The 23,002-nt window shown below is 42.7% G+C and overlaps 1 protein-coding gene across 1 annotated transcript in view; it reads right to left on the bottom strand.

Moving 5' to 3' along the window:
- Window positions 1-23,002, bottom strand: part of LOC118400718 (tumor protein p53-inducible protein 11-like) — an 84,499-nt gene that overhangs the window by 5,868 nt on the left and 55,629 nt on the right. Inside the window, exons 3-5 of the mRNA XM_035797728.2 lie at window positions 10,037-10,144; window positions 5,622-5,718; window positions 19-120 (exon numbers count right to left, since the gene is read on the bottom strand). Coding sequence (XP_035653621.1) covers window positions 19-120; window positions 5,622-5,718; window positions 10,037-10,144 — 307 coding nt within the window. The remainder of the gene's footprint in view (window positions 1-18; window positions 121-5,621; window positions 5,719-10,036; window positions 10,145-23,002) is intronic.

The following is a 23,002-nucleotide window of genomic DNA, read 5'->3' as shown; positions in this document are numbered from 1 at the left end:
ATAATCTGAAGCACTCACCTAAAAACTGGATGGCAAAGTAGCATGCTTCACTGAGCAGAGTCCACTGGATGATGATCTTCTCTTGTGTATAGACACCATTCCACATGATGAGGGACAGACCTGAAGGGGTCAGTTAGAGCTCAGGGTTAGAGTTAACACATTGAATGATGATCTCATGTGTACACCCCATTCCACAAGATGAGGGATAGACCTGAGGGAGGAAATGCCATGAACCACAAGTCAGAGGCCAGGGGTTAGAGAGACCATGGGAGAGGGGCCAATGGTATGTAGGCATTCCTATTCAAAATCTAAATACAGCTGTATAAGTTGCAGTGTTCAGTGAATGAGGAAATTGCACACTCCAAAAACCAAGCTATCTACAGGATACTAAATATCTCAATTGTATTTTTTAAAGATCACCCAAAATGTAGGTAATGAGGTCTTCCTGAATCGCAGTAAAACTTATGCCAATGTAATTATTAGGCCTACTGGCTCAGATTCAAGCATGCAAGTACAGACAAATAAGGATGTGGGCTTTTATCAGTCTTGGACATATTTCCAGGTTGATTTTCCATTTCTAATTACTCTCGTCTGCTCACACACCCCACATGCTAGGACGAGGGAGGGAGGTGAGTGGAGGTGGACATTGAGATGAGCGATGGCGAGGAAAAGGGTGGTTGTGGTGAGGAAGCTAGCATTATATCCAAGTCCTTTCATCCACCCACACATCCACATGGGAAGGGGGAAAGTGGGAGAAGGTGGGGTGCTGAGCTGAGGGGTGAATGTGGGAGGAATGGAGGGATGAGGATGGTGTGACCGTGGAGTGATGGAGCTAGCAGTATGTATGTATATCCTTCCTGCATGCCAGGATCCATCTGTTCCATCTCCCTCTCCTCCCCTCTCACTCTTTCCCTCTCTCTCTTCTGTAGTGTGTAAAATAGAAAACCGCTACTTTGCTGTTATTCTGACTGCAGAGGTAGTGACTGTGTTAGCCATAGCTAGCTGGCTAGCTTGCAAGCGAGGGATAAGAACGGAACATAAAGACTAATCGAATTAGCTTATATAAATAAAAAAGTTGATTTCTACACAAGTAAATGTGTACTTTCATATTGTTTTCTGTGGTATAAGCCGGATAAACGCCTCCGTTACCTTGGATACATTACCTTGGAAATAATGGACGCCACAGCGGGACGAGGCGTTTATGCACTATTTATACTGACCTTATCTCCAACATGGCGGTTCTGAGGGGGGCGAGCGTCTTGTCGGTTCCTGCTCGACTTTGCTTTTTTTATGGCTATTTTTGCATTAATGACTTTGTTTACTCAGAATGTTTGTGAAATAATATTAATAACTTCCTATGAATGACAAACACTTCTGGATCATGAATCGGAAGCTACACACACTACATAACCAAAAGTATGTGGACACCTGCTCGTCGTACATCACGGGCATTAACTAATCACGGGAATGAATATGGAGTTGCCGCCCCCGCTGCTATGACAACCTTCACCATTCTGGGAAGGCATTCCAATAGATGTTGGAAGATTGCTGCGGGGACTTGCTTCCATTCAGCCACAAGAGCATTAGTGAGGTCGGGCACTGATGTTGGGCGATTAGGCCTGGCTGACAGTCGGCGTTCCAATTCATCCCAAAGGTGTTCAATGGGGTTGAGGTCAGGGCTCTGTTCAGGCAAGTGAAGTTCTTCCACACCAATTTCGACAAACCATTTCTGTATGGACCTCAACTTGCACACGGGGGCATTGTCATGCTGAAACAGCAAAGGGCCTTCCCCAAACTGTTGCCACAAATTTGGAAGCACAGAATTCTCTAGTATTCCAGATCTGGGAGGCTGAGAGCTCCCGACTAACAGTGCTGCGGTTTCTTCCAGAGGTAGTAAGTGTTGCAATCGAGGACAGACGACTTACAAACTTCAGTACTCAGTGGTCCCGTTCTGTGAGCTTGGTTGACCCACAACTTCCACTTCACAACAACATAACTCAGAGTTGACTGAGGCAGCTCTAGCAGGGCAGAAATTTGACGAACTGCCTTGTTGGAAAGGTGGCATCCTATGACGGTGGCTCTTTGAAAATCACTAAGGTCATCAGTAAGGCCATTCTACTGCCAATGTTTGTCTATGGATATTGCATGTCTGTGTATACTGTATACAGAAGAATCTCTCAGCTTCCCAGGTCTGGAATACTACATACCACACAGTGGGCTTACCTGTTTCTGCTGACCAAGATAACCGATGGCAACAAAGGAAGGAAGGAAAGAGGGATTCCAAGCTCGGCTGAAAAAATCTAACAGTATAGCTCCCACAATCTTCTTATTGTCAATTTCCTTCAACCAATCTTCAGACATTTGTGTCAGTGCAATAAATTACAAACAAATATCATTGTATTTGGTAAAAAAAAAAATCCATCCGTTTGCTAAGAGCTGGCAGTAAGCATATAGGTCTGCTGTTAGATCCAGTAAAGCACGCTTTGCCACTCGTGGGTAGCGGAATGACTTTGGCTTCCCTCCAGGCCTGAGGACAAAGTCATTCCTCAAGGCTCAGATTAAAGATATGACATCTGTGTTGTCAATGCCAGGAGGTTTGTCATTATTGATCGATAACAATAATTATTCCACCTCTCCCACACTAACTTTACAAAATTCAAACTTCTTTTGCTTTACTTTCCTCCATTCTTTTTTTTATGCATGATTACGATGGCTCACTGTTTGCTGTTGGCATTTCCTGCCTACGTTTGCCTACTTTGCCAACGAAATAATCATTGAAATAATTGGAAACATCAAATGATTCAATGAAAGATGGAGTTGAATTCCTCTTTCTGCCCATAATTTCATGCCATCATACTTTATATCATTAACCTTGGCTTCATATTACCGTTTCTTCTTCTCTTTGTTGAGTTTAGTCACAATTTCGGAATTTGCATTAAGTCAGATGTGCAGGTAGAAATATTAGCCACTAATTTTGCCCTGTCTCTTTCAGCAATACAGTCTTTTCAATTCCTCATCAATCAATGGAGGCTTAACAATTCTAACAGTCAGTTTCTTAATTAACAGGCTGCATGTTTATCAGTAATTGGAAGAAGCAATTTCATAAATTCATCAAGTGCAGCATCTGGATGCTCTTTATTAACCACATCAGACCAATACATATTTTTAACATCATCCACATAAGATGCCAAATCTGTTGATGATCTCTTATACACTATTTGAGGCCCAACTTTCAGAGCTTTGGCTTTCCTGGATATAGCCATTATATTGTGATCACTGCATCCAATGGGTACGGATACAGCTTTAGAGCAAAGTTCTATAGTATAATTAAAAATGTGATCAATAAATGTGGATGATCTTGTTCCTGTAATATTTATAAACACCCTGGTATATTGATTAATAACCTGAACCTGAACCTCTTGAGGGGACAGCTTGATGAAAACTAGTCAATAGCACTTGGCGGCCGATAGCAAAAGAAAAGGCTTTAGTGAACCTGCAACCCCACCACTTCAGTAACACTTGACATAAGATATTTTCTATGCATTACAGGGATATGGCTCTGAATATACAGTGCCTTGCGAAAGTATTCGGCCCCCTTGAACTTTGCGACCTTTTGCTACATTTCAGGCTTCAAACATAAAGATGTAAAACTTTCGCAAGGCACTGTACCACCCCTACCTTGTCAAAACACAACTGATTGGCTCAAACTCATTAAGAATGAAAGAAATGACACAAATGAACTTTTAACAAGGCACACCTGTTTAATTGAAATGCATTCCAAGTGACTACCTCATGAAGCTGGTTGAGAGAATGCCAAAAGTGTGCAAAGCTGTCATCAAGACAAACGGTGGCTACTTTGAAGAATCTCAACTATAAAATATATTTACATTTGTTCAAGACTTTTTTGGTTACGACATGATTCCATATGTGTTATTTCATAGCTCTGATGTCTTCGCTACTCATCTACAATGTAGAAAATAGTAAAAATAAAGAAAAACCCTTGAATGAGTAGGTGTGTCCAAACTACAGTTGAAGTCTGAAGTTTACATACACTTAGGTTGGAGTCATTAGAGCCCATTTTTCAATCACTCCACAAATTTCGTGTTAACAAACTATAGTTTTGGCAAGTAGGTTAGGACATCTATTTTGTGCATGACAAGTCATTTTTTAAACAATTGTTTACAGACAGATGATTTCAATTATCATTCACTGTATCACAATTTCAGTGGATCAGAAGTTTACATACATTAAGTGGACTGTGCCTTTAAAATTCCAGAAAATTATGATTAGAAGCTTCTGATAGGCTTATTGACATCATAGGCGAACTGACAACCTTCAAACTCAGTACCTCTTTGCTTGACATCATGGGAAAATCAAAATAAATCAGCCAAGACCTCAGAAAATAAATTGTACATGTCCACAAGTCTGGTTCGTCCTTGGGAGCAATTTCCAAATGCCTGAAGGTACCACTGTACAAACAATACAAACAAACAATAGTACGCAAGTATAAACACCATAGGACCACACAGGCGTCCTACTGCTCATGAAGAAGATGCGTTCTCTCCTAGAGATGAACATACTTTGGTACGAAAAGTGCAAATCAATCCCAGAACAACAGCAAAGGACCTTGTGAAGATGCTGGAAGAAACAGGTACAAAAGTATCTATATCGTCATAACCTGAAAGTCCGCTCAGCAAGGAAGAAGCCACTGCTCCAAAACCGGCATAAAAAAGATAGATTACGGTTTGCAACTGCACATGGGGACAAAGATCGTACTTTTTGGAGAAATGTCCTCTGGTCTGATGAAACAAAAATATAACTGTTTGGCCATAATGACCATCGTAATGTTTAGAGGAAAAAGGGGGAGGCATACAAGCCGAAGAACACCATCCCAACCGTGAAGCATGGGGGTGGCAGCATTATGTTGTGGGGGTGCTTTGCTGCAGGAGGGACTGGTGAACTTCACAAAATAGATGGCGCCATGAGGAAGGAAAGTTATGGGGATATATTGAAGAAACATCTCAAGACATCAGTCAGGAAGTTAAAGCTTGTTCGCAATTGCATCTTCCAAATGAACAATGACCCCAACCATACTTCCAAAATTGTGGCAAAATGGCTTAAGGACAATGAAGTCAAGGTATTGGAGTGGCCATCACAAAGCCCTGACCTCAATCCTATATAACATGTGTGGGCAGAACTGAAAAAGCGTGTGCGAGCAAAGAGGCCTACAAACCAGACTCAGTTACACCAGCACTGTCAGGAGGAATGAGCCAAAATTCACCCAACTTATTGTGGGAAGCTTGTAGAAGGCTACCCGAAACGTTTAACCCAACGTAAACAATTTAAAGGCAATGCTACCAAATACTAATTGAGTGTTTGTACATTTCTGACCCACTGGGAATGTGATGAAAGAAATAAAAGCTGAAATAAATCATTCTCTCTACTATTATTCTGACATTTCACATTCTTAAAAGAAAGTGGTGATCCTAACTGACCTAAAACAGGGAAGTCTTACTAGGATTGAATGTCAGGAATTGTGAAAACTGAGTATAAATGTAGTTGGCTAAGGTGTATGTAAACTTCCAACTTCAACTGTACATCCAGAATGTGTGTGCACTCACTGAGCAGTGCTCCCCCATAGAGTCTGATGGAGACACTGGTGTTGTTGATCTCCTCTTCAAACACTATGTCATACAGCTGCTTGGGCAACACCAGGGCCTGCAGAGGGAGCACAACACAGCACACTCATCATCTTAATCACAACATGCACCATTGTAACAATGCTTTGGGGGATAGTTTGAGGTCCCAGAGCATAGCTCGATCAACCACGGGCAGCGGTTGTAACTACTGCTCCAAGAAAGCTAGGTCTGTTTGTAACAAAATCACCAGGCAGTTGCTCCTTAAATAGAGCATTAGACAGAGAATAACTTAATATCCCATTAAACAATGTGGCTTCCTGTACCCCCACAGTAAAACCATTCACAGACATAGTAACAGGGTCTAAAGGAAGGTCATTCAGCTACACAGTACATTTAGGGGCAGACAAAGGCTGAGCTGTTCCTCCCAGATGTCCCATCGAGATAGTGTAGTGAAGACTAACTGTATGGGACTCTGTTCACTAAAGAGAGGGGAGACTGAAAGAGTGGACAAACTGCTTCCTTAACTCCTAGTGAAATATTTTGGTACAGTTCTAAACCACTCGTGAAAGTTCTAAACGGTGAAAGATAACCCTACTGTCAAGCCAGAGAATGAAACACTTCAGGTGAGGAGTGGTTACAGAGGTCTGGATCATGTTTACTCCAGGTAAATGCCACAATAACGGAAATACTTGAGTAAATGAGGGGTAGAAAGTATATTGAAAGCAGATGCTTCGACACAGGTGTGGTTCTCGAGGTAATTAAGCAATTAACATCCCATCATGCTTAGGGTCATGTATAAAGATACCCTGCTACCCATTATTTTCTACCATGGCTCGAAGAAGAAATCTCCATGACTTTGAAAAATGGGTCTCAAAGGAACATAGTGGGTTTAAAGGGAGTGTGTGTGTGTCTCATTCATCAGATCTCAACCCAATGTGAGATTCTGGAGTGGTGCCTGAGACAGTGCTTTCCTCCTAAGGCTGTTACGGTGACCGTATTACCGCCACACCGGCAGTCACGAGTCATGACCGCAGTCAAATTCCACATGACAGTTGAGTCACAGTAACTAGGCTTCTCCAAAACTACGCTTTGATGTCGCTGATGGTCATTTGTAGCCTACCAAACTTGCTAATGGCCTGGTACTCAGCGCTCTATTGTCCTTCTAATCAATGTGAATGCGATCGAAAATCAAATCAAACACTTCATGAGAGCCCTGGCATTCAGAGTTTACGCAGAATAGGATCATCTTTTGAGCAGCGAGAGCCAGCTCCTCATAGCTGGTTGATGCATGGAATTAATTAAGTATTCCTATGAGCCCATGTGGCGCAACATTTCTATAGGCCATGATATGAAATTGGGTGAGAAAACAGAGTTTTAATGACCTCTTAAAAAGACAAGGATCCCATCAGCTTTCTATAGGCGAGGCGTACTATATTTACTTCTCAAATGTCTTAATATTAAGCACATTTCTTTGCTTTACAACCGAGGTCGTCTACCTGGCTGGCATAAAAATTAATTGCGGGAAAAGCGTCCTCCATTAATTATTCAAGTGCATTATGGATGACATCTTTTCTTCCCAGCCCCTGTTCCGACAGGTGCATGATAATGGCCCATTCTAAATTAACTAGTTTCACATACAGTACCAGTCAAAAGTTTGGACACACCTACTCATTCAAGGGTTTTTCTTTATTTTACTAATTTCTACATTGTAGATTAACAGCAGATAATAGTGAAGAGATAAAAATAAGAAATAACACATATGAAATCATGTAGTAACCACAAAAGTGTTAAAACATATCAAAATATATTTTATATTTGAGATTCTTCAAAGTAGCCACCCTTTGCCTTGATGACAGCTTTTGGCATTCTCTCAACCAGCTTCATGAAGTAGTCATCTGGAATGCATTTCAATTACACAGGTGTGCCTTGTTAAAGTTAATTTGTGGAATTTCTTTAAATCTTAATGCATTTGAGCCAATCAGTTGTTGTGACAAGGTAGGGGTGGTATACAGAAGAGAGCCCTATTTGGTAAAAGACCAAGTCCATATTATGTCAAGAACAGCTCAAATAAGCAAAGAGAAATGACAGTCCGTCAATCCGGAAAATTTCAAGAACTTTTAAAGTTTCTTCAAGTGCAGTCGCAAAAACCATCGAGTGCAATAATGAAACTGGCTCTCATGAGGACCACCACAGGAAAGGAAGACCCAAAGTTATCTCTGCTACAAAGGATAAGTTCATTAGAGTTAACTGCACCTCAGATTGTAGCCCAAATAAATTATTCACAGAGTTCAAGTAAGAGACATATCAACATCAACTGTTCAGAGGAGACTGTGTGAATCAGGCCTTCATGGTCAAATTGCTGCAAAGAAACCACTACTAAAGGACACCAATAATAAGAAGATACTTGCTTGGGCCAAGAAACATGAAATCTGTCCTTTGGTCAGATGAGTCCAAGTTTGAGATTTTTGGTTCCAATCGCTGTGTCTTTGTGAGATGCAGAGTATTTGAACAGATGGATCTCCGCATTTGTGGTTCCCACTGTGAAGCATGGAGGAGGAGGTGTTATGGTGTGGGGGTGCTTTGTTTGTGTCTGATTTATTTAGAATTCAAGGCACAATTTACGAGCATGGCTACCACAGCATTCTGCAGTGATACATCATCCCATCTGGTTTGCACTTAGTGGGACTATAATTTGTTTTTCAACAGGACAATGACCCAAAACGCAACTCCCAGCTGTGTAAGGGCTATTTTACTATGAAGGAGAGTGATGGAGTGGTGCATCAGATGTGGGAACTCCTTCAAGACTGTTGGAAAAGCATTCCTCATGAAGCTGGTTGAGAGAATGCCAAGAGTGTGCAAAGCTGTCATCAAGGCAAATGGTGGCTACTTTGAAGAATCTCAAATGTAAAATATATTTTGAGTTGTTTAACACTTTTTTGGTTACTACATGATTCCACGTGTGTTATTTCATAGTGTTGATGTCTTCACTAGTATTCTACAATGAAAATAGTACAAATAAAGAAAAACCCTTGAATGAGTAGGAGTGTCCAAACTATATGTAAAGATGTAGCCTAGCCCATAGGCCTATACTGTATGTTTTGATAAGGTTTGTATCACAACTAAAGTGGCCAAATACATCTAAGTGTAGCCTATATGCCTAGGACCCCTGGAACAGGGATGGAGAGCCCATAGCCTACACAGCCTAGTTAAAGGGGGTTAATCAGAATAACAGGAATTATGCCATTTGACCTGTTTCACCATGTCACTCCTGGTCAATGTCTACATTCAACACAAGTGCCTTATTTTAAATAGTGGTGCCAGAACTATTCCAGTTAGACTGTATGACCTTGTTTACCCATTGTCCCTGCTTGCCTTTTAAATGTCTTGGTTGGATTTGGTATGTATGAGAGACTGAGGAAGTGCTCAAAAACCAGAGCGGAGTGCATGCTTTTCAAACTACTTTTTTCAAATCATCATTAGTCACATCATGCAGCCTTAGAATGTATTATAAATCAAAACATTCAACATAAGTCTTTTTTATCACAACTAAAGCAGCATACATAACTCTAAAATAAGCATATAGGAGGACCGGTTTCAAATGATCACTTTGTTAATTAACTGCTCAACACAGAATAAAGCACACTAGCTCAGAAATTGTTTGGGGAAAATATCCTTTCCAGTTTATTCAGCTATGTTCAATTATATTCGTGTTACTTTTAAATAATATAAAATAATGCCACAGGAAGTGTTTCATATGCTATTCTGTTGTTCTGAAATAGGCAATGTTATCATATTATAATTTTCCTTTAGATTTATTTGATGGTGTAGGCAACCCTGGTCCGAGAGTGCCACAGCCAGTTCATGTTTTTGATTTAACCAGGCAATCACTGAATTGATCAATTAGCTCAGTTGGTCAGGTGTGGTGCCTATTTGGAACAAAATCTTGCAGTATCTGTGGCACTCCAGGAATAGGGTTGCCTACCCCTGGTGGAGGCTATATTAAATGGATTTTTAAATGTTGATGTTCCAAAGGTCAGCATCAGTGGCTTGTATGCTATGTGTAATTAACTGTCAATAACCATGAGACCGGCAATTATTTGCATGACAGTTACCGGCTGGTTACCGGCTGACAACATTTCATGACCGCCACACAGCCTTATTTTCACCACCATCAACAATACACCAAATGATAGAAATTCTTGTGGAGAATGGTGTTGCATCCCTCCAATACAGATACAGACACTTGTAGAATACATCCCAAGGTGCTTTGTCGCTGTTCCGGCAGCTCGTAGTTGCCCAATGCCCTATTAAGACACAATGTTGCCGTGTCCTTTATTTTGGCAGTTACCTGTATGTGTATGTTGTGACTGTGTGTCATTCAGACTCTATCAACTCACCATCAAGGCCATGACTGTGAAGGCTACTGCAGAGATGAGGATCCAGACCCTCAGTCCAACAGGCTCTCGTACCTGATACTTGATGTCATTCCCCAACATCTGACTGAGCTGTGTGTGTGTGTGTGTGTGTGTGTGTGTGTGTGTGTGTGTGTGTGTGTGTGTGTGTGTGTGTGTGTGTGTGTGTGTGTGAGTGAGAGGGAGAGAGAAAGAGAGACACACAGGGAGAGAGACAGAGAGAGAGGATGAGGAAAGAAAGAACATCATTAAGACATTTTATAATTAGAGCTAGTTAATGTCTATGTCTAATGTCTATTGCTGGAGAGTCAGGAAACCCCTCAGGGATTTTACCATGAGGAAATGGTGACTTTCAAACAGTTAGAGTGTGCTGTGATAGTAGAAAACTGAGGATGGATCAACATTGTAGTTACTCCACAGAGAAGGAAGAATACAGAATACAGAATACAAATATTCCAAAACATGCATCCTGTTTGCAACAAGGCATGAGAGCTTCTTAAGTGCAATAAATGTTCTTTTAGCTTTCTTAAAAGGCATATTCTTCTCCTCTCCCCTGGGTCCCTATAAGAGAAAGTATGGCACTTTGTTTTCTGTCAATATACAGTGCCTTCGGAAAGTATTCAGACCCTTGACATGTTCCACAATTTTTTACATTACAGCCTTATTCTAACACAATACCCCATAATGATAAAGCAAAAACAGATCTGACATTTTAGCAAATTGATTCAAAATAAAACAGAAATACCTCATTTACATAAATATTCAGACCCTTTGCTATGAGAATTGAGGTCAGGTGCATCCTGTTTCCATTGATCATCCTTGAGATGTTTCTACAAATTGATTGGAGTCCACCTGGGGTAAATTCAATTGATTTGACATGATTGGGAAAGGCACACACCGGTCTATATAAGGTCCCACAGTTGAAAGTGCATGTCAGAGCAAAAACCAAGCTATGAGGTTGAAGGAATTGTCCATAGAGCTCCGAGACAGGATCGTGTTGAGGCACATTGTGTCGAGGCACAGGTTTGGGGAAGGGTACAAAAAATGTCTGCAGCATTGAAGGTCCCCAAGAACATATTGACCTCCATTATTCTTAAATGGAATACGTTTTGATCCAACAAGACTCTTCCAAGAGCTGGCCGCCAGGCCAAACTGAGAAATTGGGGTAGAAGGGCCTTGGTCAGGAAGGTGAACAAGAAACGATGGTCACTCTGACAGAGATCCAGAGTTCCTCTGTGGAGATGGGAGAAGTTTCCAGCAGGACAACCACCTCTGCAGCACCCCAGAAATCAGGCCATTATGATAGAGTGGCCAGACGGAAGCCACTCGTCAGTAAAATGCACATGACAGCCCACTTGGAGTTTGCCAAAAGGCACCAAAAGACTCTCAGTCCATGAGAAACAAGATTCTCTGGTCTGATGAAACCAAGTTTGAACACTTTGACCTGAACGCCAAGCATCACGTCTGGAGGAAATCTGGCACCATCCCTACAGTGAAGCATGATGGTAGCTGGGTGCTTGTGATACTTGCGAGATTTGATCATGAAATTTCGCAGTGGAAAACGTGAAAATTGATTGTACTTTTTACCAGTTGGAGACCTCTGCACTAAAGTACTACTACAAAAATGTTTAACTTTGTCCTGAATACAAAGTGTTATGTCTGGGAAAATCTAATACCAGACATTACTGAGTACCAATCTCCATATTTACAAGCAGAATGGTGGATGCATCATGGACTGTGAAGTTTTTCATGATAAAAAAGAAACAGAATGGAGCTCAGCAAAGGCAAAATCTTAGAGGAAAACGTGGTTCAGTCTGCTTTCCTCCAGACATTTGGAGATTAATTCACCTTTCAGCAGGACAATAACCTAAAACACAAGGTCAAATCCACACTAGAGTTGCTAATCAAGTAGACAATGAATGGTGCAAAATGGCCGAGTTACAGTTTTGACTTAAATCTGCTTGAAAAACTATGGCAAGACCTGAAATTGGTTGTCAAGCCATTTCTAAAACATGTTTTCACTTTGTTATTATGGGGTATTGTGTGTCGACTGGTGAGAAATTAGATTTAATTCATTTTGAAAAAAATAAATGTGGAATAAGTCAAGGGGTATGAATACTTTGTCTTGTTCTTGTATCCCCTGTGCTTTATACCTGTGTTTTCTGTTTGTCAGTTGCCAGTTAGTCTTGTCTCATCAAGTCTACCAGCGTTTTTCCTGTACTGATGTTTTTCTCTCTCGTCCCTGTTTTCTAGTTTTCCCGGTTTTGACCATTCTGCCTGCCCTGACGTTCTTTACCTTTCGGACTCTGCTCTGGATTACTGACCTCTGCCTGCCCTTGACCTGTTGTATGCCTGCCCCCTGTTTTGTAATAAAATTGTGTTACTTTGAACTGCCTACATCTGGGTCTAATAGTACGAACTGGGCATGACTGACCCAGCACACTCCGACCAGGTCCGCAACGCCATTTCCTCCCAAGGAACCACCATTGGGAGACACGAGGAGTTACTCCAAGGTCTTGTGGACGGATTCCAGACCGGGAAGACTCTCGCCTGGGCTACCGTGGTGTGGGAACAACAATCTGCCGTGTTTCTCAGCCTGGAAGAATTTGTGGCTGAGGTGAAAAAGGTTTTCGATTTTCTGTTGTCCGGGAGAAAGGCTGCTGAGAGTGCCAGGAATCCGGATTTCCCTGTTCGACACATTCCTTCATGGATTATCGGAGGAGGTTAAGGACGAGCTAGAAACACGGGAGCTGCCTATAGATCTTGATTTGCGCATCGCCTTGACCATCTGGATCGATAGGCGGCTACGGGAACTTAGGGGGGAGAGGAGATCTGATTGCGGTCCCAATTGCTTGCCTCCGAGTAACTCCGGATGTCCCCGAGAGGATCCGAGCTTACTAGAGTTCCCCCGAAGTCTACCGACTCGCCTTTATGGAAGCCGATGCAACTCGGCAGAGCTGGCCTGTCTCCAGCCGAAAGATTACGCAGACTTAAAATCAAGAGTTGTCTGTATTGTGGAACTGCTGGTCATTATGTGTCTACCTGTCCTTTAAATTGACCAGGCTCATCAGTAGGTACAAGGAATCTGGTGGGCCACACAGAGAGTTTTTCTTCTCCCCTTACTTGCACCCTCTTCATGCCATCCTGCTGTGGGGCGACCAGTCTAAATCTCTCTGGGTTCTCATTGACTCTAGGTTGACGAGAGTTTCATGGACGACACCCTGGTGTCTGAGCTAGGCATCCCCACTCAGCCAGTCTCCACTAACCTGGACGTTAAAGTACTGGATGGGCGCCCTATAGGCAGGCTTACCCACAATACTAGCCCTATCCACCTGCGTGTGTCCGGGAACCACAGTGAGTCAATACAGTTATACAGTTTATGCTCGTCAAGTCTCCTCAGGTTCCCGTGGTATCTTGGCTCTAGCTCCACAATCAAATCAAATGTATGTATATAGCCCTTCTTACATCAGCTGATATATCAAAGTGCTGTACAGAAACCCAGCCTAAAACCCCAAACAGCAAGCAATGCAGATGTAGAAGCACGGTGGCTAGGAAAAACTCCCTAGAAAGGCCAAAACCTAGGAAGAAACCTAGAGAGGAACCAGGCTATGGGGGGTGGCCAGTCCTCTTCTGGCTGTCCCTTGTGGAGATTATAACAGAACAAAAATTACGTTGCATTTTAAAACTGTGTTTTTTCCTGGATCACACACTTTTCATAGATCGATATTTAGGGTATATATGGACCGTTTTAATCGAAAAAAAAGACCCAATAGTGATGTTTATGGGACATCTAGGAGTGCCAACAAAGAAGCTCGTCAAAGGTAATGAATGTTTTATATTTTATTTCTGCGTTTTGTGTAGCGCCGGCTATGCTAGTTATTTTGTTTACGTCCCCTTCAGGTATTTCGGGGTGTTGCATGCTATCAGATAATAGCTTCTCATGCTTTCCCCGAAAAGCATTTTCAAAATCTGACTTGTTGGCTAGATTCACAACGAGTGTAGCTTTAATTCAGTACCCTGCATGTGTGTTTTAATGAACGTTTGAATTTTAATGAGTGCTATTAGCATTTAGCGTAGCGCATTTGCATTTCCAGATGGCTAGATGGCATGCCTGCGTGTCAGGTGGGCTTAAGAGGTTAACAGGAAGCCAGTGTAGGGAGGCTAGCACTGGAGTAATATGATCACATTTTGGGGTTCTAGTCAGGATACTAGCAGCCATATTTAGCACTAACTGAAGTTTATTCAGTGCTTTATCTGGGTAGCCGGAAAGTAGAGCATTGCAGCAGTCGAACCTATAAGTAACAAAAGCATGGATACATTTTTCTGCATCATTTTTGGACAGAACATTTCTGATTTTTGCAATGTTATGTACATGGAAAAAGCAGTCCTTGAAACAGTCTTGATATGTTCGTCAAAAGAGAGATCAGGGTCCAGAGTAACGCCGAGGTCCTTCACAGTTTTATTTGAGACGACTGTACAACCATCAAGATTAATTGCCATATTCAACAGAAGATCTCTTTGTTTCTTGTGACCTAGAACAAGCATCTCTGTTTTGTCCGAGTTTAAAGGAGAAGATTTGCAGCCATCCACTTCCTTATGTCTGAAACACAGGCTTCCAGCGAGGGCAATTTTGGGGCTTCACCATGTTTCATTGCAATGTACAGCTGTGTGTAATCCGCATAGCAGTGAAAGTTAACATTGTTTTCAAATGACATCCCCAAGAGGTAAAATATATAGTGAAAACAATAGTGGTCCTTAAACGGAACCTTGAGGAACCGTTGAGGAACCCCGAAATGGACAAACCATTCACAGAGACAAACTGATATCTTTCCGACAGATAATATCTAAACCAGGCCAGAACTTGTCCGTGTTGACCAATTTGGGTTTCCGATCTCTCCAAAAGAATGTGGTGATCGATGGTATCAAAAGCAGCACTAAGGTCTAGGAGCACGAGGACAGATGCAGAGCCTCGGTCTGACGCAATTAAAAGGTAATTTACCACCTTCACAAGTGCAGTCTCAGTGCTATGATAGGGTTATAAACCAGACTGAAGCATTTCGTATACATGGTTTGTCTTCAGGAAGGCAATGAGTTGCTGCGCAACAGTATTTTTAAAAAACAATTGAGAGGAATGGGAGATTCGATATAGGGCGATCATTTTTTAGATTTTCTAGGTCAATGTTTGGCTTTTTCAAAAAAGGCTTTATTACTGCCACTTTTAGTGAGTTTGGTACACATCCGGTGGATAGAGAGATGTTTATTATGTTCAACATAGGAGGGCCAAGCACAGGAGGCAGCTCTTTCAGTAATTAAGTTGGAATAGGGTCCAGTATGCAGCTTGAAGGTTTAGAGGCCATGATTATTTTCATCATTGTGTCAAGAGATATAGTACTAAAACACGTGAGTGTTTCCCTTGATCCTAGGTCCTGGCAGAGTTGTGACGACTCAGGACATCTGAGCTTTGGAGGAATACACAGATTTAAAGAGGACTCCGTAATTTGCTTTCTAATGATCATGATCTTTTCCTCAAAGAAGTTCATGAATTGATTACTGCTGAAGTGAAAGCCATCCTCTCTTGGAGAATACTGCTTTTTAGATAGATGGTCCTTCTGTAGCTCAGTTGGTAGAGCATGGCGCTTGTAACGCCAGGGTAGTGGGTTCGATTCCCGGGACCACCCATACGTAGAATGTATGCACACATGACTGTAAGTCGCTTTGGATAAAAGCGTCTGCTAAATGGCATATATTATTATTATTATATTAGATAGCGTTGCGACAGTATAAAAAGTACATTTCGGATTGTTCTTATTTTCTTCAATTAAGTTGGAAAAATAGGATGATGAGCAGCAATGAGGGCTCTTCGATACTGCACGGTGCTCTCTTTCCAAGCTAGTCGGAAGACTTCCAGGTTGGTGTGGTGCCATTTCCGTTCCAATTTTCTGGAAGCCTGCTTCAGAGCTCGGGTATTTTTTGTATACCAGGGAGCTAGTTTCTTATGACAAATGTTTTTAGGGGTGCAACTGCATCTAGGTTATTGCGCAAAGTTAAATTGAGTTCCTCAGTTAGAACAGCCTTTTGTCCTCTGGGCATCATGGAATCTTTGGGTTGTCTGAGAATTTATAGCACGACTTTTGATGCTCCTTGATTGGGGTCTGAGCAGATTATTTGTTGCGATTGCAAATGTAATAAAATTGTGTTCCGATAGTCCAGGATTATGAGGAAAAACATTAAGATCCACAACATTTATTCCATGGGACAAAACTAGGTCCAGAGTATGACTGTGGCAGTGCGTAGTTCCGGAGACATGTTGGACAAAACCCACTGAGTCGATGATGGCTCCGAAATCCTTTTGGAATGGGTCTGGGGACTTTTCCATGTGAATATTAAAGTCACCAAAAATTTGAATATTATCTGCAATGACAACAAGGTCCGATAGGAATTCAGGGAACTCAGTGAGGAACGCTGTATATGGCCGAGGAGGCCTGTAAAACAGTAGCTATAAAAAGTGATTGAGTAGGCGCATAGATTTCATGACTAGAAGCTCAAATGACGAAAACGGCTTTTTTTTGTAATTTGAAATTTGCTATCGTGAATGTTAGCAACATCCCCTTATCAACTGGCCTGCTGGTACTATCGTGGGCTGGTGCCGTTTTGCCTTGCCCGTTGTCTGAAGTCGGCGCAACCTGCCCCGGAACATCTTCCTGTGGGCTCGGAAGAAGCTTCGAACCCTCCGTTCTCACGGAGTACCAGGATCTCCGGGAGGCTTCCTTCGCATCGACCTTCTCCCGGATACAACACCACCCCGGGGACAGCTGTATTCACTGTTGGGTCCGGAGACCAAGGCTATGGAGACATACATTGAGGACTCCCTGGCTGCAGGGGATATCGGTCCTCCTGCCTCCACCGCGCATTGACTACCAGAGCCTCAATGACATCATGGTTAAAACCTGTTTGGGCTAGAGGGCAGCATTTTCACGTTTGGATGAAAAGCGTGCCCAGAGTAAACTGCCTGCTTCTCAGGCCCAGATGCTGGATATGCATATTATGAGTCGATTCAGATAGAAAACACTCTGAAGTTTCTAAAACAGTTCGAATGATGTCAAAATAACAGAAAAACCTGAGAAAAATTGAACCAGGAAGTGAGAAATCTGAGGTTTGTAGTTTTTCAACTCTTGGCCTATCGAATACACAGTGTCTATGGGGTCATATTGCACTTCCTAGGGCTTCCACTAGATGTCAACAGTCTTTAGAACCTTGTTTGGTGCTTCTACTGTGAAGTGGGGCGAATGAGAGGGGAGATTGAGTAAGGTCTCTCCCAGAGTGCCACGAGCTGACCATGTGCGTTCACCTGAGAGTTAGCTTGCATTCCATTGCATTTCTGAAGACAAAGGAATATTCCGGTTGGAACATTATTGAAGATTTATGTTAAAAACATCCTAAAGATTGATTCTAAACATCATTTGACATGTTTCTACGGACTGTAGCGGAACTTTTTGACTTTGTCTGCTCCAAGTGATCGCGCGTCATGAATACTGGGCTAAACGCGCTAACAAAAACAAGATGTTTGGACATAAATGATGAACTTTATCGAACAAATCAAAATTTATTGTGGAATTGGGATTCCTGGGAGTGTCGGATATCTGTTTGGGTTGTGTTGGTCTCTGAGGGCCGTACTCAGATTATTGCATGGTGTGTTTTTTCCGTAAAGTGTTTTTGAAATCTGACACAGCGGTTGCATTAACCTCTCTTGGATAGGGGACGCAAGCGTCCCACTTGGCCAAAAGCCAGGGTAAATGCAGCACGGCAAATTCAAATAAAATTATATAAAAATCTAACTTTCATTAAATCACACATGTAAGATACTAAATTAAAGCTACACTCGTTTTGAATCCAGCCAATGTCAGATTTTAAAAAGGCTTTTCGGTGAAAGCATAAGAAGCTATTATCTGATGATAGCACAACAGTAAAGAAAGAGAATAGCATATTTCAACCCTGCAGGCGCTACACAAAACACAGAAATAAAATATAAATCATGCCTTACCTTTGACGAGCTTCTTTTGTTGGCACTCCAATATGTCCCATAAACATCACAATTGGTCCTTTTGTTCAATTAATTCCGTCCATATATATCCAAAATGTCCATTTATTTGGCATGTTAGATCCAGAAAAATACTGCTTCCAACTTGCGCAACGTCACTACAAAATATTTCAAAAGTTACCTGTAAACTTTGCCAAAATATTTCAAACTACTTTTAATACAACTTTAGGTATTCTTAAACGTTAATAATCAATCAAATTGAAGACGGGTTTATCTGTGTTCAATAAAGGAAGACAACAAACCAACGCTACTTTTCAAGTCTCACGCAACTCTCAACAGTGTTACCAAGTTCCTAGATGGCCGTACTTCTTCATTGCACAAAGGAATAACCTCAACCAAATTTCAAAGACTGGTGACATCCAGTGGAAGCGGTAGGAACTGCAAACAAGTGCCTAAGAAATATCGTTTCCCAATGAGAACTCACTGAGTCCTAAAAAAAATAATTCTGAATGGTTAGTCCTCGGGGTTTTGCCTGCTACATGAGTTCTGTTATACTCACAGACATGATTCAAACAGTTTTAGACACTTCAGAGAGTTTCCTATCCAAATCTACTACTAATATGCATATCTTATATTCTTGGCATGAGTAGCAGGAAGTTGAAATTGGGCACGCTATTTATCCAAAAGTGAAAATGCTGCCCCCTGTTTCATGGTCTAAGCTATGAACCCCTAGGAAGTTAAGGAGAAGTATATCTTTAATTCTGTAAATAACACATGTATATTTTATCAATGTTTATTATGACTATTTCTGTAAATTGATGTGGCTCTGTGCAAATTCACGAGATGTTTTGGAGGCAAAGCCAAATGTAAACTGAGGTTTTTGGATATAAATATGAACTTGATTGAACAAAACACGTGTATTGTGTAACATGTTGTCATGGGAGTGTCATCTGATGAAGAATATCAAAGGTTAGTGATTCATTTTATCTCTATTTCTGCTTTTTGTGACTCCTCTCTTGGGTTGGAAAATCGCTGTATGCTTTCTGTGAGAAGTTGCTGACCTAACATAATGATAAGTTCTGCTTTCGCCGAAAAGCCTTTTTGAAATCGGACACTGTGGTTGGATTAACGAGAATTATATCTTTAAAATGGTGTCTAATACTTGTATGTTTGAGAAATCTGAATAATGAGATTTCTGTTGATTGAATTTTGCGCCCTGCAATTTCATTGGCTGTTGGCGAGGGGTTCTGCTAGAGGAACGGAACCCTGGTCCTAGACACGTTAAGAAACGCTACCCGCTTTAGAGCCACTTCGAAAATTGTGAGTTCCATCACTCCACCATCTCTTTCCTTGGATACATGATCGCTGCTTGGAATGTGCAGATGGATCTGGGAAAGGTGAGAGCAGTGGTGGATTGGCCCCAAACCACTTCCAGATTGCAACATTTAATTAGGATTTGCCTATTTCTATCGCTGTTTTATCCAGAGTTACAGCACCCTGGCTTCCCCCATCAGCACTCACATTTCCCAAGGTCCTGTTCACGTGGTCCCCAGCTACTGACCGGTCGTTCCTGGACCTTAACCACCACTTCACTACAGCTCCCATATTGATTCATCTGTACCCATCCCGTCAGTTCGTGGTGGAGGTAGACGCTTCGGATGTCAGAGTGGGGGCCATGCTCTCCCAGCATTCTGCCCTGGACCTTAAGCTGCATCCCTGCGCCGCCTTCTCCCAATGCCTTAACGCCACTGAGAGGAATTATGTGGGGAATCGAGAACTACTCGCAGTGAAGTTGGCCTTGGAGGAGTGGAGGCACTGGTTAGAGGTGGCAGAACTTCCATTCATAGTGTGGACGGATCACAAGAACCTGGAATATCTTCACAACGCTAAGCGTCCCACAACACTTCGCTGGCCATGGCAAAACACTGACATCCCTGTCTTGGAGGAAATCACGCACAGAACGAGCAGTATGGCTGGTGGCATTGTCATGCTGGAGGGCTATGTCAGGATGAGCCTGCAGGAAGGGTACCACAAGCTCAGTCCGATTATGCTGTGACACGCCGCCCCAGACCATGACGGACCCTCCACCTCCAAATCGATCCCGCTCCAGAACAGGCCTCGCTGTAATGCTCATTACTTTGACGATAAACGCAAATATGACCATCACCCCTGGTGAGACAAAACCGCGACTCATCAGTGAAGAGCACTTTTTGCGAGTCCTGTCTGGTCCAGCGACAGTGGGTTTGTGCCCATATATAGGTGACGTTGTTGCCGGTGATGTCTGGTGAGGACCTGCCTTACAACAGGCCTACAAGCCCTCGGTCCAGCCTCTCTCAGCATATTGCGGACAGTCTGAGCACTGATGGAGGGATTGTGCATTCCTAGTATAACTTGGGCAGTTGTTGTTGCCATCCCGTACCTGTCTCGCAGGTGTGATGTTCAGATGTACCTATCCTGGGCAGGTCTTGTTACACGTGGTCTGCCACTGTGAGGTAGATCACCTGTCCGTCCTGTCTCCCTGTCGCGATGGCTTAGGCGTCTCACAGTACGGACATTGCAATTTATTGCCCTGGCCACATCTGCAGACCTCATGCCTCCTTGCAGCATGCCTAAGGCACATTCACGCAGATGAGCAGGGACCCTGGGCATATTTCCTTTGGTGATTTTCCAGAGTTAGGACACTAAAGAGGCCTTTCTACTAAGTTTTCATAAATGTGACCTTAGTTGCCTACCGTCTGTAAGCTGTTAGTGTCCTAACGACCGTTCCACAGGTTCATTGAAAAAGCATGGAAAACAGTGTTTAAACCCTTAACAATGAAGATCTGTAAAGTTATTTGGATTTTGACTAATTATCTTTGAAAGACAGGGCCCTGAAAAAGGGACGTTTCTTTTTTTGCTGAGTTTATAAATCAAATCAAAAACGTAATGCAAACCTGGAATAATGCCTGTCGTCAGACAAAATGTGTAGTCTAATCAGTTTTCTTGTGTGCATACGAATCCTACTACATATTTCTGTGAATTACTATTCCAGACTTTCCAAATGCATTTGGGCAGGACAATGCTGTGGATGACACAGTGGATGTTGCTTTGGATGATAATGTGGTTGAGCAAAAACACAGAACCCAAGGGATACAAAATACCAGTAGTAATACAATCCTGCCAGGCCCCTGGGAGAATATCTACATATTCTAGGGGAATCCAGGTAAAACTCCAGATCGATACCCCTAAGAGGAAACTTCCGGGCAGAAGAGTTGGCTGAGTGTTGTGGAGCAGATGAAGATGCAGGTGATGAAGATCCCACCTGAGAGATGACATCAGATGAGGATTCAGAGGAAGATGATCCGTATATCAGAGTTGATGAAGAGCAGAGAGCAGACCATAGACCAGGAAAACAAAGACCATCCGTTTGCGGTGCACAGTCATGTTGCGTCATCCTGTGCCGGTGCATCGGCACCCTCATCGTTTTGGACCAACTTTTCCCTAAGGACACACCAGTACCTGTAAAAGCCAGCCAAACCATGACACTATGACATTAGGTAAACTCATGATCACAAGTTTCATCTTGTTAATTGGAGAGAGTCCAACAAATTTCCTGAACATGGTTGCAATCATGGGAATTCTGACCATCGCCACTCGGACCTAGAATCTGCTGCAATCTTCATATCTTGTTCCTGCAGTAAGGCGAGTGTTGTGTTGGTAGCAAGCCCATATTCTTAGTAACATCAAGGGAACAATTACATTTACATTTACATTTAAGTCATTTAGCAGACGCTCTTATCCAGAGCGACTTACAAATTGGTGCATTCACCTTATGACATCCAGTGGAACAGCCACTTTACAATAGTGCATCTAAATCTTTTAGTGGGGGGGGGTGAGAAGGATTACTTATCCTATCCTAGGTATTCCTTAAAGAGGTGGGGTTTCAGGTGTCTCCGGAAGGTGGTGATTGACTCCGCTGTCCTGGCGTCGTGAGGGAGTTTGTTCCACCATTGGGGGGCCAGAGCAGCGAACAGTTTTGACTGGGCTGAGCGGGAACTGTACTTCCTCAGTGGTAGGGAGGCGAGCAGGCCAGAGGTCGATGAACGCAGTGCCCTTGTTTGGGTGTAGGGCCTGATCAGAGCCTGGAGGTACTGAGGTGCCGTTCCCCTCACAGCTCCGTAAGGCAAGCACCATGGTCTTGTAGCGGATGCGAGCTTCAACTGGAAGCCAGTGGAGAGAGCGGAGGAGCGGGGTGACGTGAGAGAACTTGGTAAGGTTGAACACCAGACGGGCTGCGGCGTTCTGGATGAGTTGTAGGGGTTTAATGGCACAGGCAGGGAGCCCAGCCAACAGCGAGTTGCAGTAATCCAGACGGGAGATGACAAGTGCCTGGATTAGGACCTGCGCCGCTTCCTGTGTGAGGCAGGGTCGTACTCTGCGGATGTTGTAGAGCATGAACCTACAGGAACGGGCCACCGCCTTGATGTTAGTTGAGAACGACAGGGTGTTGTCCAGGATCACGCCAAGGTTCTTAGCGCTCTGTCTGGGTGGTGACGGACGATGAGCAATTTCTCAGTCTATTTCTGAAAATGGAATGTTGATGGAAAGCATTTTTCCTTCTCTGCCATAGATGGAAAGCCTGAAGGTTTATGGACGTGAAGTTAGTGTAGCTCACATTTTAGCATTGAAAACACCCTCTTTTCAGTCACTGATAATGTCTATTTCCAACCAACTTCTGTTTCAGAGCAGTGAAGTTTCATGGTCTAAGCTATGAACCCCTAGGAATAATAATGGATTGGTTTTATATAGCGCATTTCTACCAGCTGAGGTATCCAAAGCACTTTACATAGTAAGGGAGAAACTCACCTCATCTACCACCAATTAGTGTGAGCTACAGTATACACACTATGGTGCAATACATCAGATGATTGCTT

This window comes from Oncorhynchus keta, chromosome 22 (assembly GCF_023373465.1).
Source record: "Oncorhynchus keta strain PuntledgeMale-10-30-2019 chromosome 22, Oket_V2, whole genome shotgun sequence".
Taxonomy (NCBI): domain Eukaryota; kingdom Metazoa; phylum Chordata; class Actinopteri; order Salmoniformes; family Salmonidae; genus Oncorhynchus; species Oncorhynchus keta.
This window is presented reverse-complemented; position numbering and strand designations above follow the sequence as displayed.